This window comes from Erpetoichthys calabaricus, chromosome 2, assembly GCF_900747795.2.
Source record: "Erpetoichthys calabaricus chromosome 2, fErpCal1.3, whole genome shotgun sequence".
Lineage (NCBI taxonomy): Eukaryota > Metazoa > Chordata > Cladistia > Polypteriformes > Polypteridae > Erpetoichthys > Erpetoichthys calabaricus.
In genome coordinates, this window is record NC_041395.2 from 45686907 (window position 1) to 45703360 (window position 16454).

At 38.5% G+C, this 16454-nt stretch overlaps 1 protein-coding gene across 1 annotated transcript in view; it reads right to left on the bottom strand.

Moving 5' to 3' along the window:
* The window catches only part of rec8b (REC8 meiotic recombination protein b), a 78221-nt gene that overhangs the window by 47240 nt on the left and 14527 nt on the right, over nt 1-16454 (bottom strand). The window contains exons 6-10 of the mRNA XM_051922482.1: nt 14799-14874; nt 14620-14678; nt 5190-5331; nt 4711-4780; nt 3229-3355 (exon numbers count right to left, since the gene is read on the bottom strand). Coding sequence (XP_051778442.1) covers nt 3229-3355; nt 4711-4780; nt 5190-5331; nt 14620-14678; nt 14799-14874 — 474 coding nt within the window. The remainder of the gene's footprint in view (nt 1-3228; nt 3356-4710; nt 4781-5189; nt 5332-14619; nt 14679-14798; nt 14875-16454) is intronic.

Genomic DNA, 16454 nt, shown 5'->3' on the forward strand with positions numbered 1-16454 from the left:
TCTTTTCACCTCCAAAACACTCTTGACATACTGTTCCTTCAGAATAACTGCTACCCCATTTCTCCTCCCATCCACACCATGATAGAACAATTTGAATCTACCTCCGATCCACCTGGCCTTACTCCCCTTCCATTTAGTCTCTTGCACGCACAATATATCAGCCTTCCTTCTCTCCATCATATCTGCTAACTCTCTCCCCTTACCAGTCATACTGCCAACATTCAAAGTTCCTACCCTCAGTTCCACTTTCTTTACAGTACTTTCCTCCTCTCCTCCTGCCTCTGGACACGTCTCCCCCCTCTTCTTCTCCTTCTTCTTCGGCCAACAGTAGCCCAATTTCTGCCAGCACCCTGTTGGCTAACCCTGTTGTTAACCCGGGGCTCGACTGATCCGGTATGGAAATTTGTATTGTAGTCCGCATGTTGATTTGGTAAAATTTTACACCGGATGCCCTTCCTGATGTAACCCTCTCCATTTATCCGGGCTTGGGACCGGCACGAAGAAACACACTGGCTTGTGTATCCCCTGTGGCTGGGTTAAAGTTAATGTCTTAAGATTAACTTTAACTTTTAATGTCTTAAAATATGGCAAAAAAATGTTAATGTCTTAAGATATGGCAAAAAAATGACTAGCACATATTTTGGAATGCAAATTAAGAGAAGAAAAAGATGAATTAAACAATCAGATCAGTTAGAATTAAGACTGCATCATTTATTTGTGAAACTGGTAGGAATGAAAACCCCCCAGTCACAGTGGACCATGGTACCCCAGGACTGAACTTGGGAACTCCTGGTGAAGAATGAACGATCATCACATATCCTCTTAAGGTAGCCTTTGGAGTTATTTCAGATAAGCTCAGACTATCTACTGATAAACTGACCATTATTTCTTGCACTACATTTGTAGTGTGTCAACTAATTCTACTCAATTGGAAGCATCAAAATGCACCTTCTTTAACTCAATGGGAAAATTACATTTTATATTATCTGAAACTAGAAAAATAATCAACATTTCCTTGCATGGAACTCTGCAGAACTCATTTAGAAATTGACAAGATTTCACTAATGTTATTTTAAAATAAATTTGCTGAGCTCCTGCCTGTGCTTATGCTAAACTGTTATGACTTTAATTAATAGAGGTGGTATAACGCAGCATGCCTCTGTTTTATTACTACTTAGTTCTCTGTTGTGGATGAGGGTGGGAGTTTTAGTGCAGTTTCTGTAAAATACTGGATCAACTCCATGATTGCAGGCATATCTACATGCATATAAACCAAAAATACAAGCATCACATTCCCTTCTGGGATGTTCCATCTCTTCTAAATTGGTTTATCATAAACATTGTGGTCAGTGCATTATCATCCATCCATCCATCCATTTTCCAACCCGCTGAATCCGAACACAGGGTCACGGGGGTCTGCTGGACCCAATCCCAGCCAACACAGGGCACAAGGCAGGAACCAATCCCGAGCAGGGTGCCAACCCACCGCAGGACACACACAAACACACCCTCACTCCAAGCACACACTAGGGCCAATTTAGAATCGCCAATCCACCTAACCTGCATGTCTTTGGACTGTGGGAGGAAACCAGAGCACCCGGAGGAAACCCACGCAGACATGGGGAGAACATGCAAACTCCACGCAGGGAGGACCCGGGAAGCGAACCACATGTCCCCAGGTCTCCCAACTGCGAGGCTGCAGCACTACCCACTGCGCCACCGTGCCGCCGTGCATTATCATAGGCTCTGCAAATACAGTAGATATTGTGAATAAAATTAAAGTTTACATTAAACACTGTAATAAGAATAACTAAATGCATTCACATACATAATGTACATGCATAAATAAATAAGAACAAGGTCACAAGCTATTCTGTCCAAAGAATGTCACCATAACCTAAAAGGTGGCTTTAAGGAGAAGGAACAGTAAAAGATAATGAAATCACAACAGGGAAGGAAAGGCCCATTAACTGTCAAGAAAGGATTACTAGGAGCGGTAGTCCTACTTTTTTTAGTAATCGCCACATGGGATGAAATATTACAGGAAACATGGGGAAGCTCCAAAGAAAATCAGACTATTTTTCCTCAAGTAAATAGATGGCAGCAGAAAAATTAAGGAAGGAAGTAACTCGTCAAAGTCCTGGTAGCACATCTAAGTGCCTGGACATCAGAAACAGCAAGTGGGTAATGGCCTGGTATTTTACATGGCTGGACCACCCCTTTAAAAAACTCTGGGATTCAAGGAATAAAAATTCCTAGAGAGACAGAGCATGGAATAAAAACAGAGAGAGAGAAAGAAAGAGAGAGAAGAAGGAAACAATTCTTCTGTGTTTCTTGTGCGACAGATTTATAAGTTTTGATCATCAGATTAATTCAGGCTAGGGTTGTCTTAGTGCACATCTCCTAAAAAGGTAAACCTTGGTGGCATAGCTGTCTGACTTATAGCTGTCTAGTTCTCTTTAAAGCACATGTAATTAGAACCTAATATCACAATGCACAGGTAGGGTTTGTTTTAAGTAGAATTAATTGAATTTTATTTTTAAAAAATCACTTTAAAGTACACCTGCTTTGCGCCCTGTGTTGGCTGGGATTGGCTCCAGCAGACCCCCGTGACCCTGTGTTCGGATTCAGCAGGTTGGAAAATGGATGGATGGATGGACTTTAAAGTACATGTAATTAGAACATAACCCAAAAAAATGTAGGATTTATCTTAAATAACCAGCAGGATTTATCTTAAATGGAATCAATTTAATTTTATTTAAAAAGACAAACATTATTCAATACCTGGCCCAAGATTTAGTCACACAATACGATCATATTATCCATCCATCCATTATCCAACCCGCTATATCCTAACTACAGGGTCACGGGGGTCTGTTGGAGCCAATCCCCGCCAACACAGGGCGCAAGGCAGGAAACAAACCCTGGGCAGGGCGCCAGCCCACCGCAGGGCAAATCATATTAATACACACAAAAAGAACTTTAAATGTGACAAATTTGATTCTCTGTCCTATAACCACAATTCAGAATCTGATTCTCCTAAATTTGCATATATTTAATTATTTTCTTGATAATTGTTTAACATCAATTATTTTTATTGTTGTCGCCCAATTCTCTATTACTTGTAGAACCATGTGCAGAATCTTTTGATTTTATAGCACTTGTAACACAAATCACAGGTCTGTATCATGCACATGTTACCGCCTGGTTTCCCAACTCTATGCTTACAGGTAATGAGATAGCAGTAGGAGCTTCTATTGGTGTAGGAATTGTCACATCCCCTGAAACCAAGGACAGTGGTGTCTCTTCTGGGAAAAACTCAGGAGGTTCCTGGGCCTCTGGTCTTTTTGGTATCCTACAACAGAAAAACAGAGCGTGTAAACATTAACAACAGGCCAGCGTACATAGACAACTTTCTGTAGAGATGTGAATTTGCTTGACAGGATGTGCAGCAGTTTATCCATCAAAAATGCAAGACAAAGAATCAGATTGTAAGGTGTTTTTTTCTGGAAGCTATAATGTACAGCACGGATGGGCTGACATCCCCACCAGGATTGGTGACAGTTCCTTATCTGGCCAGGAGGCTAGTATAATGGAGAGATTGGGGGAGGCTCCGTCTCAAGGCTGTATGCTCCCCCAATACACTAGATGGCAGCATCCCTGGGTTTCGGTACCCATCAGAGACCAACAGGGAATGTCTAGTCCAGTAGCGCAACCTTGCTGGGGTCCATGGGTGCTGCTGTTTGGGACTTCCATATGGCCCAGAAGTGCTTCGAACAGGCGAAGCCCTGGCACTGGAAGTATACTCAGGTCTTCAATAAAAGACACAGCACCGCCTTGTCCAGGCAGTAGCACTTGAAAAGAGTGAAGAATTGTGCACTTAAATGCTGTTTGGAGGTACAGTATTTGTTTTAAAATAAAACCCATTGTTTTATACTTCAGACTTGCCTGAGCATTCATGATTGGGGTTTGGGGCCCCCTAGTGGTCTTAAAGCATAAAGCAGCTTTTTTCTGTATTCCTCTGACTAAAGTCACCATGTGTTCTTTTCAGAGCAAATTATCATCTTACATGACACATTTCACATGAAGACGACTGAAAGAAATATGTATGTCCCACTCATGTATATTGTTGTTTTACCTGTCAGAGTTGCTTAAAGTTTGTGTGCTCAGAAAATCAGCAGATAGTCTATCAAAAGGTCTGAATTTGAAGAACAGATAAAAGTGATACTGAAGTTGAAAGATTTATTAAAATAATAAGAATTGATACCTAAAATACAAATTTCAATGGAATTAATTGAGTTTCTTTTTCTGCTTATCCAGCTTTAGAGTTAAATCAGTTCACTTACAGGTAATTATTATAGAGTGGGGCAACAAAAAATGCTTCAAGTTATTTTAACATTAGAAAATATATCTGTTAAAAGATATTGTGAACAAAGTTGATGACGCTGCATATCACAAACATTATGCATGTGTAACAGCATGGATAAACTAAGAAAGGCCTGTAGACTAGCTCTTGTAAAAAGTGACCTTGTTTTCCTCTTGTTGTTGTTTCAGGATTCCCATGGCCACATCCTTGGAACACTTGCCAGAAACTATCTATGGAAATCTATACAGTTCAACTTTACACTTATCCTTAAATAAAACAAGGTGCCCACCCAAAAACACTACCCTTGGAAAGTTTAAGGATAACAAGCTTAGCAAGCCACTCACTCATCCAGATGGGAAATATCTTGACTCAGTGGCAGGGTCTCACTTAGCAAGTCTTGAAGAAGTTGTTCCACTGTAAGAAAATGTAGCACACACATCATTCTAGGTTTATATTAGCAAAATGAGAAGCAGCACGAAGGTATGATATCACAGAACCTCTAGATTTATAATCAGATGTGAAGGTGTGATTAACTTGACTAAAATTATGGGCTTAGTTGATTTGTACATTCACTAACAAAAAGACGAAACATGCCGAGAAATATGTCAAGGCAGAAAGTCAATACAGACACAATCAAATCTATTAGTTCTAGTATAGCCATTCTAGAACATCTTGCACAAACATGCACCGACATACTGAAATTATACTGAATTCAGATCCCTCATAAGTACTTTTTTTCTTTTTTTTAGCAAGGTATGCTTGATTATCACTGTATCTCTCTCTTTCTTCACTAATTTCTAATCTCTTTTCCTCCTGCTCCTACCTTTAGCTGGTTTAGCTGGTTTCTTCTTCTTCTCTGGTCTCGCCCTTGGTATTTTTTCATCCTCTTTAGTTATAAAGTTATCATCTTGTTGCATGAAAAATTCAAGCTCCTGTTCAGTAATTTCATCCAGGTCTTTCTCCTCCTAAAATAGTGGGGTGAAAATGGAGTAGAACTATATGTCAGTAAATTTCAAATCACCTTAGTAAACTCTTGGCTGAAAGCAATGGTGTAACTTTAGCTTCATTGGTGCATGGGTGACTTTGAACAATGACCTTCCTTGTATACACTTGCTTGTCCTTTTTTTAAAGGCATGTTTTTATTTCACTGTCACATCAAGACTCCAATTAGGGGGAGAGGGCTATATGTCGTTCTTCTGAGGAAAAAGAGTGTAGTTTCTTCAAAGTGTGTTTGTTTTCCTCCAAAGCAGTACAAGGACTATCCAAGCTGCTCACAGTCCAGAAATGTTCAGGCATCTCTTGAAGGCACAAAGCATGATGGTGCTGTTTATGGTTTCTAACCTTCTACTCTTCTGGTGATTATGATTTGCCTTTTTCTTTAATTTTCTAGTGGATTTCTTGAGGTAGTTTCTGAATCTATATGCAGACACTTTGGGTTTTTTAACCTCATGATCCTGAATTTGACTTTCATTTACATCCAGAAATTATTGCTAAAAAGTTTAATTGCTCTCCTGTCTTTTCCGTAACACTTTTAATTGCAGGTACTGCTAGATTGCGGAGCGGTTGTTGCCGCATTGCTAGATGATTGACCTAAAAGGGTGCTGCAGGTAATATCACAGGTCAAAGGTATAAAGTTCACAATCAGCACTTCCTATTCATATGACTTAGTACTGTCAAGCTTGGGTCACAAATTTGCAGAGTAGAGTACAGAAGGTTTTCTATAAAGTAGAAACTTTATTGCTGTTCAGACAGATACAAACACAAGTCTCTTTCAGAGGCGATCCAGCCTCGCAAGGAACAGCTGTCAAACTTGACACTTCTGCCTCAATTCCTGGTCAAAAGAACACAAAGTCTTCTTTATCAATGGGGTACAGCGACGCAGAAGCAGCAGCCGGAGCAGAGGGAGTCTGGGGGAAGAGAGACAGGAGAGTGAGACACAGGACGGCTGCAGCTTGGTCTTTTATTTTGTTCAAAGCCGCAAGCTAGCATGCCTGCAGCTGATCCCGCAAAGAGGAGCTGAAGAGCGTGTTTATTTCCCGTTGAAAAACTGTTTAAGAGGGGGTTTCTGAAGGGGGGCCGCATCCCCCTGCAGTAGCAGTCACAATATGGAGAAATGACAGAATGTTTAGCATGTATTTATTTAATCAGTGTTCATGGTAAAGCAACCTCTACTCTGTGTATTCTTCACAATAATTTAGATTTTTATTTTGATTAAAGGGGTGTAAATGTTTTCCCATTTATGAACCTTTGCTTGTCTTCTGGCTCTCACCTATTCGTTTGGTCCCTCATTTTAAAAAATTTTTTGTCATCCCTTCATGGCAGAATAATCTGCTGCTATGAAGAAACTTCAGTTTTAGTTCTAGTCTCTTCACTAATCGTACTAGCTATCTAACTATAGTCCTACATGTCATTTTCTCCATTTTAAATTTTGTTCAATATTTGTACATTTTATTTGCTCAAATTTATTGTATATTTAGTTATTTACATTTGTAAGTCTCCTTTAATAATGACAGTTGGTAAAAAGGAATAATAGTAAAACAGCATCTGCATTATAATAATTGTAATAGCCATTGTGCATTGCATTTGCATAGCCATGTCCACAATCTGAACTGTGCAGGTTGCATTGCTCACCAGCTTTCATTCAAAATTATTTTAAACAGAACTACTTAAAATAAACAGTTATTGATGTTGCCGGAGTTCCTTCACCTCGAATGGACTGTGATTCAGTCAATTTGCCAGACTCATGGCAAAAGTTCAAGCAGCACGTACAGCTAATGTTCATGGGTCCACATCAAGACAAAGCAGAAAAGGAAAAGTGTAATTACTTGCTGCTGTGGAATGGTGACAAAAGATGGGACATGTACAACACATGGGCGTTATTCAAAGACAACAATAAAAAATTACAACATATTATGACCGTTTTGAAGCTTATGGAATGCCAAAAACAAATCCAATGTTCGTACTACAAATTTAATGAAATGGTGCAGGCACCTGGTGAATAGTTTGAACAGTTCCTGACTGAGCTACGGGTCTTAGTCAAAGACTGTCCATATAGGAAAAACTAGATTCATCTATGCCTTTAAATGTAAGACTGATGGGATTAACTGCCAGTTATGGGATGGTATGTATATAATGGGATATAGACTGAGAAAGTTATACAGCTTATGTAATAAGCCATCCTGTGGTTCTGAGTCTTTTTAACATGAAAACATGGCAGAACATATAGCAAACTTTTTGGTCAAAATAATAATTTTGGATTACTCTGTTAAAAATGTAACAAATACCAAAAAAGCAGATATGAAAAACTTATATCATTAGAATATCAACACTGTATTGTGTAATAAAGTGCAAAAAGGAATGCAAAATCAAAATCTTTTCAAATCTAAATAATTTCAGTTCATGAATAAATGTTTGATAACAAAGGTAGTGCAATTTGAATCAGATATTACAGATCAGGTCTGCTTAGTAGTACAACATAAATGCAAAAACACAAGATCAAGTAACACCAAGTTTATCTGAGTCAGATTTCAATAACACACAAATTTATAATCTGTTCAGCTGTCCAACATTAGTGCAAAGATCAGTTTAAGTACCATCTGAAAACAACTTATTAATTCAAGTGACACTGAAGATTATACAACAAAAACTTGGGCAAAAAAAAAAACTAACATAAAGCGAGGGTAAAGAAACTTATCATAAACATCACGAGGATCACTAGCTAACAATATGTTATCCTGCTTTATTAAATCCACGAACGCCATATTATCGAGGCTTCTCTCCTAAGATCCAGTCCTTACAGAGTAAAACTAAAGCAGTGCCAATAGCAATGAGAGAGCTAGGGACATACTAATATCCCATCTTCCATTTTGATCTTAGGTCCACTGGTAATAGTGCATCCCAGTCTCTTTCCCCATTAGTGAGCTGCCAGAGTATTGCTCTTCCTTGAATGGTTACTGGGGTCACAAAACTTAGGGGGTCATACAGGCTATTTACTACAGACAGGACTCCATGTTTGGTGAATGGCTTTTCAGTTTGTGAAACTTAGAAAGTGAATGTGTCAGAAGTCACTTCCTGGTGTAGGCCAAGACTTTGTTGCACAGGTGGTACATCCACTCTTAGAAAAATCTGTCTACAAACTCTTAGGCATCACACCCATATTCTTCCTTTCTTTCTCTAGCTGTTCTTCTAAGTCCTTATAGTGCTATTGCTGGGGATGGGCTGTTTCCAAAAACTTGGATTCTCCTACGGTAGTCTATGACTTCATCACTGATGTTCCTTTGGTATCGTAACAATGACCTGAGGGAGTTTCTGTGATCTTTCTTAATGATGAAACAATGGACCACCTTTTGGATGTCAGCTGTCACCACAATGGGTTCTTTCCTGAACCGTGTAAGCACTCTGATAAGGTTGTCAGTTAGGTTCAGACTGGTTAAAAGTACATTGTTGAGAGATATGCCTCTGTACTGTGCACTTGACCCAATGACTAACTCTAATTTGTCTTGACTTGCGAGGATGGTATACGCCAAAGGATGGAAGATACCAACATTCTTCACCTTCCTTCAATGGTGGAGCTGGTTCTGTATGATTGTTGTCCAATATCTTCTGCATGAATGTTATGAAGTGCTCTTTCATTTCTGGTCTATTGTTTGGCTTTCTCTTCAGTGAAGCAAATCTTGACACCACTTGCTCATGATTATTTGGAAGAATGTGCTTTGGAGTGCAGAAAGGTAATGGAGCTACCCAACCACTACAGCTATTTTTACAGAATTCCCTGTCTACGATTTTTGATGAACTCCTAATCTTCAATAGAAGGAGCTACCTCATTTTCATCACTGGTAGTCTGGAAAACTGTATGACCAAGGTCTTCTTCAGGCATAACCATACTGAGTGCTTGTATGTTATCAAGCATCTCTGTGTGCAGATTAGGTATCTCTCTCACATAACAGTGGCATGGGCATTGCCTGAAGTAAGTGACATGCCCCTATCCGACCACACTTGTCTTGTAAGAATGGACACAGCAGGGTCTTGAGTTTTATTTATGCAGACATCCCCCACAATGACCCAGGGCCATCACACTGTTGACATACCTTATGGACTCTTAGAATGTCTCTGCCCAGCAAAAGCAAGATGTTAGCATCCTTGCCCAGAGGTGGGATAAAGCTGGCCATATGTTACAGATGAGGACAGCACCCTTCTGCTTCATGTGTGGGAATCTCCTGTCACTTGGAAACTGATCACATTCAATCAGTGTAGGAAGTGGAAACTGCATGTTCCTTTGCACCGCTTCCACAATAGAACCGTTCACTCTTCTTCCTATAGTATTAACTAGGCCTGCACATGTGCCTAGGGTATAGGATGAAGAGTTCCCTTTTATATTGAACAGGTCAAAGAACTCTGAACTTGCAAGTGAACGATTGCTCTATTCATCTAAAATAGCATACATCTTAATGGCCTTCTCTGGCTGTTCCTTGTGGAATACCTTTATGAGACATACGGTATTTTAGAACAGGATTTTCCACAAAGTCCTTCACCACATACCTCGGTACATTTAGAGGATACTGGTCTTGATACTTGTTCAGAGTTCTCCCCGCCATGGCTGGAGATGGGTATAGAGTCCTCTTGGGAAGTTGGATGGAGAGCAGTAACATGGTCACTGCCACACAGAGAGCATTGAATAGTGGCTTTACAATAATCTCTGGCAAAGTGCTCTGTTGAAGCACAAAACCTGTAGCATATTTCATGCCTTCGAAGAAATTCCTTGTGCTCTTGTATAGGATTTTCTCTGAAAGCGCAACACTTCTTTAGGGGCTGTGGTTTTTTATGTATTGGGCAGTAGTGGTTGGGATTGTAAACCTTCTATTCTGTCACATCTTGCTGGCAGTTGATGTGTTGTTTAAAATTCCTGTCTTACGAACGGAAACAGAACCCCTTAAGTCCTTATGTCTAGCACTCAAGTTCTCATACCTCGCAGTTGATGAGCTTGGCACATGAACTTCATTAACTGAGAAGCTTGGATTTTTGGCCTTGGCAATTCACCTAACGATTTCTGAGGAAAAGGAAAAGGGTGGAAAAGAGACTCAATGCAGCTGTTTGTACCTGGAACTGCCAAAGCCCACTTCTCTTGAAGATGGTATGGCAGTTTTGCCACCAAGGGGTTAACACCATTAGCAGAATATAAATAACCGAGACCAGGTAAATGTATATCTTTTTAGCAATTACAAGTTCAAGGAGAAGGTCACTAAGTTCCAAAAGCTTGCAATTCATAGTTGTTGGACAGTTTTGGAAAGTTCTGTAGTCTTTTGAATAAGGAAAGCTCAATGACTTCAGTTTCCATATGTTTGGTTTAGTCTCTCCCAGACAAGGGTGAGGCCAGTGGATGGTCATTTTTAAGTCTTTTGGCATATTCTGCCAATTGGGGCCCAATCCATCTCACCAGTAGATCTAGTTTGTCCATGGGTGAGATGTCTAAGTCATGGATTGCTACCTTAAATGTGGATCTTTAACTCCTGTGGTTTTCAGGACAGTCGTTGAACCTTGTGAGACCAGTATTGATGAGTTCTTGGCAGATCATGTACTTTGCAAAGTCTGATATTTCAGTTCTTTCAGTTTTCATGCCCACGGGTATTCCTTGGACATCACTGTAGCTTATGGCATCTGGTGGATCATGCTTTGGTACTAGTGGGGTAAATGGAGTTGCAGATGGATTCAGCTCAGGTTGCCCAATACCTGGGTGTCATGTGACATGACTTATTGAAGAAACCTGAGTCCCTGGAAGCATATGGCGGTTCCAGGGAGGTTTAATGAAGTTCTGATAATCTGCATCTGGGAAAGGTCTTGCCAATACATGAGTAAGTGGTTTGGGTTTTGGAGACTTATGAAGGTTCATAGCACTCACAATGGGGGGTGTATTGCAATGGTCTTCACCACTGGGTGGTGTGGCATCTTCTGGCAGGTTATACGCTGGAGCATTGTGTGAAAAAGCATTGCCAGTATTCTGATCTAAGACAAACTGAAAAGTTTGTTTTGCAGGATCTTCTGAGGCAGTCAAGCTGAGGGGATGGTTGAATTCTTCCTCTTCAGCTGCTGCTTCCTCTCGTTGCTTTTGGAACCAATACACTGAAATTTACAGAGTCCTTTAACTGCGTTGGAACTTGAAAATAACATTCCTAAGTAAACTGCACAAAGACAAAGTTGGCAAAATAAACTGTAACCCCATATGAGCTGTCCTTGGCTGGCTGCAGCATTTCAGGTCAGTCCTTTGCTAGTCACAACAGAGTAACGAAGGTAGTCGTATATATATATAAAACAATCTTTTAATTAGCCCCAGGCTCAACAAGATCAGGCTTCAGAAATCCATCTTTTTACTATTTCGTCCCTGAACGCTGTATTAGCGAGGCTTCTCTCCTAAGACGCATTCCTTACAGAGTGTGCGCTGCCCTGCTGGTTGTAGTGAACATGGACAGATAGCTTTACTCACCAAGAAAGCCAAAGGCTGAGAATTAATATACTTTAATGTAGGTTTCTGGCAAGAAGTTACACAAAGTATCAGGATGTGATAACTGATGACAACATGAAGGTAAAAAAATGATCTCTTTAACCTAAAACACAATATGGTGGGAGGCAAAGCTAAAAGTAAAGCAGTGCCAATAGCAAAGAGGTAGCTAGAGACATACCAATATGCATCAAATTAAAAAGAGAGCAGGTAGGAATATACCAAAACTGGCTAATAACAATATTAGCATAGATTGTTGTAGCAGCACATGTTTATATGCTATTTCACACTGTACACTACTATTAGATCATATTTTTTTTTTTACTAATTACTTGGGGGCTTCACCCTCTACTCGCTTTGTTTGCCAACCCACCAGCCTGTGCCACATGCCAACCACTTCACGTCTCTGCCGCTCGCATATGTGGATTTCGCTTTCAGCAAACAACAAATCTTTTAATTCTCGCGGATATGCCTCTTAATTGGGTAGAAACACTACTTTTCCCTGATGGCAACACGAACTAGATGATCTACAAGTCTCCAACTTAAAATTTAAATCCGAACAATATATTCGATCTCTTTTCACTGCTCCGTTATTTCACAGGGTAATAATTTCCATTTGTTTGTGCTAATGCAATCTTTACTATCATTTTTTGAGACTTTCGAATTTTAGTACTTTCATTATCTCTAACCTGCTCTGCATGTGTATCACGCCAATGTTTTTGAATTCTTTATGATGTTCTACTTTGTCATCTACTCTTTGTCTTTTATTTCCAGCACTGGGCATGGTTAAATCTCTTGGCACAAAGTCTCGTCTCATGGGACTTGAAAGTATCTCTCTGAAAAAGTCACGTCTCGTCCCAGGCTAAAAAGTCTTGTCTCGTCACAGGATTTTTTTTATATAATAGAGAGATAAGCTTCCTCTGAAAAAAAAAAAAAAAGTCTTGCTAGCCTACTACAGCACTGATGCCTGGAGACAGGACCTTTATGAAGTCCAGTGCTCAGGAAAATAAATGACTGTAGAATACAGCAATTTACCAAAAAAAAGTAGTTAGAACATATGGTGCTTTCTTGGCTGTTTCTTCATAGAAACCTCTGGAATGCTTCTATCTTAGATGCTCCTGCATAGTTGTTGTGCTGTAATGATACGTCATTTCATATTTACAGAGTGAAAGAACACAGTATTATTTGGCTTTTGCTTAAAGTACTCCCATACTTTAGAAGTCTGCTGTCTTTTACACAAAGGACCTGCAGATGAACTAGATGCTGCTATGTTAAACTCTTGAAAAATGGTAAAATCGCAATGCATCAATGTATGCAGCACCAACTGATAATTTTAAACAATTGACTATGTTGAATACTTCGATGCGCCATAACAGCACTACAGCCATGCACAGAATACACTCTAGCTCCATATGCACAAAGCATTAAATAGTTCAACATAAAAGTTTTCATCAATCATTTATCTTGTTTAAAATTTTCTTGTGAGCATTGTAATCTAACTCCAGCCTCACTGGGTCATATGTTTTGGGATACACCTAATTAACATAATTTTGGATAAATACTTTTGAATGCATTATCAGACAGCCTTGGTGTCATAATCACTCCAAACCCATTAACATCTGCGTTTGGTGATGGACTTAAAGTGGAGAAAGATAAGTTGATAGTAATTGCCTATACCACAAGACTAGCATGTAGACTTATCATGCTTAAATGGAAGAATGCCAACCCACCTTTCATAAGTCACTGAGTAACTAATGTTCTATATTATTTGAAATTGGAAAAATGTAGTTTTCACTTAGAGGATATATTTGAAACTTTTTTAAAAGATGGCAAGGATTTAATTGATTTACTTAATAAAATTTTAGAAGCATTTGTATTGAGGGAAAGGGACATTTTCCATTCTTTGTTTGTTTTTCTAAAAATTTTTGCCCATGCTGTTGGCTCTTGCATCTTTCTCTCTTAGGGTTTGAATTCTGTTTTGTTAGGGTTTGTCTCTTTTTGATCCTGCTTTCTTTTTTTCTGGTGTTTTGTTTTTTTTTCTGCTTTTTTTCCTAGTTTGACATTTGTTGTATCAGTTCAACTTGATTGTAAGGAATCTTATTTTCTTCAAATAAAATTAAAAAAAAATTCAAAGGCAAAACCAAAAGTTAAAAAACCGGCAGATCGAGAAAGAAACAAATTCACAGTTTGTTTCAGTTTGTTATTGAAATTATGGATATGAATAAATCATTGTGCTGCCATTTAAGAAGTTGCGCTAATGATCCAAGAAGCTGCACCATCCGATAGCATGTAATGGGAAGTTTATGCTCAACCTTTATAATGCACTGGTGAGGCCTCATCTAGAGTACTGTGTGCAGTTTTGGTACCCAGGCTGCAAAAAGGATATTGCAGTTCTAGAAAATGTCCAGAGAAGAGCGACTAGGCTGAATCAAGGGCTACATATCTAAGTATACGAGAAAGTCTAGGGGAGACAACTCCTGATTTTTACAATAGAATGAAATCTTGCTACCATAATGCAAACATTCAAAAGCTTAATATCACACTGTTACCAGTAGGTATGGTGAAATTATAAAAACAGGCTATCTAAATGGAAGTACTAATCCTCATCCTAGACCTGAAGCATATCATGCACACATTTACAATCCTATTTTACTATGCTCTATGGGGTAACTGGTGATGATAGATACTGTGAAGGATGCCACAGAAAATAAACATTGTTTGGTTGTTTCACTGACTTATGAAGAGATTTTTTTAAACTTACTTCTGTGGGTAGGACTGCAATTGATTCTGGCTCCTTCAGGGTGACAGGCTGCATTGAAACTATAAAAATACAAGATTATCTGATCAGTGGAAAGCATACTCAGATGCCAACTCAGATGTGCAGACAGAAAAACACTTGCACAGAAATGTCACACAGACTTCACGTTACTGAGCGCTTACCTGACAGAGGAGGGGAAGTCACTGGACTCATTTCACGATGCAGCTCTGGAGTGGCAGACACCAACATATGTTTCAGCTGCACCAAGAGGAACGCTTCACATTAAAACACTTATAAGTTACACGGCATCATTCTGATCTGATTTTCTAGTGGCTAAAGCAATCTTCGGGCTACTGGGCTCTTACTAAATATACAAAAATGACTGCCAATATGGAAAAATTAGTGCAAGAAATTGTATAGTACTGTAGGCACAGCACTAAGGCACTAAATGAAAACAAATTAAATTTAAAAAAAGAAGTTAAAAATAAGAGGTACATTATTAATGAAAAAATGAATAGCCAAGGACAGGTAAAGATGGAGGGGTGGAAACTGGCACCTTAGAGGGCTTTAAACCAAACAACAGCAATGATTAGGTTGAAGGAAACATCATATTAATATAAACTGACAGCAAGTGATAAATACATGGAAAATAATGTGAAGAAATTGATTTTTTTTTTGTTTTAATTCTTATCTTCCCCTGAACAATGACAAGATATATTGAAGCTAGCTAAAAATAAAATCTGTTTTTAAGCACATACTATCTAGTTTTTTAAAGGATCATTTATTCCTTGACCTATCATAAGATATTGCATGTTTTTAATATCAGGGACTCTTACATCAGTTTTTTAAACACATTTTTCTACTGTGAAATATTTTTGAGGGCTCCAAAGAGGCTTTTGATACTCATTATCAGTTTGGAGTAAATTAAATCTAACTGAATATAACCTAATTCATTATAAAGTTCACTTCCAATTATGTCTAGCACACTACACAATAATTGCAAATTCATATGAAAAAGTATAACATAAACACAAAACATAATGTTAAACATAAAGAGACAAACATCATGTAATAAATTCCGTAGGCTATGTGGCTTCATGGTTCCATGCCTTTAACTGTATCAAAACCAAAAACAGATTCAAACATCTTCCATAAATAATTAATATAATTGATTTCAAACAAATTTAAAATTTATCTTCTTCAAAAAAAATATTAGAAACTATGGAGGTTGCTTCATAATGGAAAAGTAGGGTTTTGAGATTTTTCTTGTTGATTTTTAAGTTGTTCATCTGAAAGTTTTTTTGAAATTCATATTTTTAGGCAAACTTATTTTCAGCAAAGTACAGCTGAAGTAAGTAAACTATTTCTACAAACTACCAAGAAAACATTCACTGTACAGAAGCTATAAAAATTGCCCAGCTCCATCTTGAAACTTTTTATTGTATTTTAAACAGGGTTTTTAAACTAAATCTGACAACAAAATTGTACTGATTCTTCTCAAGTAGTTTTAAATATAAAACAGAAAATAAATGATTATAAAAATATTCAGTGGTCTGCTATGATACATTTCTCCAGGTTCTGGAATGCTGTCGTGTTTGTAAGAAGTGTGACTGGTATAAACATTTTAAAATGCTTCACAGTTAAGCCAATTATAAGGAAATTCATAAACGGCATACATTTCAATCTGTGAAGGATAACACAGCTGCTGAGCAAGAAGAGTACCAGTAAGGAAGACCACCAAGAGGCTGAATACAACTGTAAAGGAATTAGCCTTCAACAGCTGGAATGAGAAGGTTGTATACAACATGAATAAAATGTGTAACACTTCTGGGCTTTAT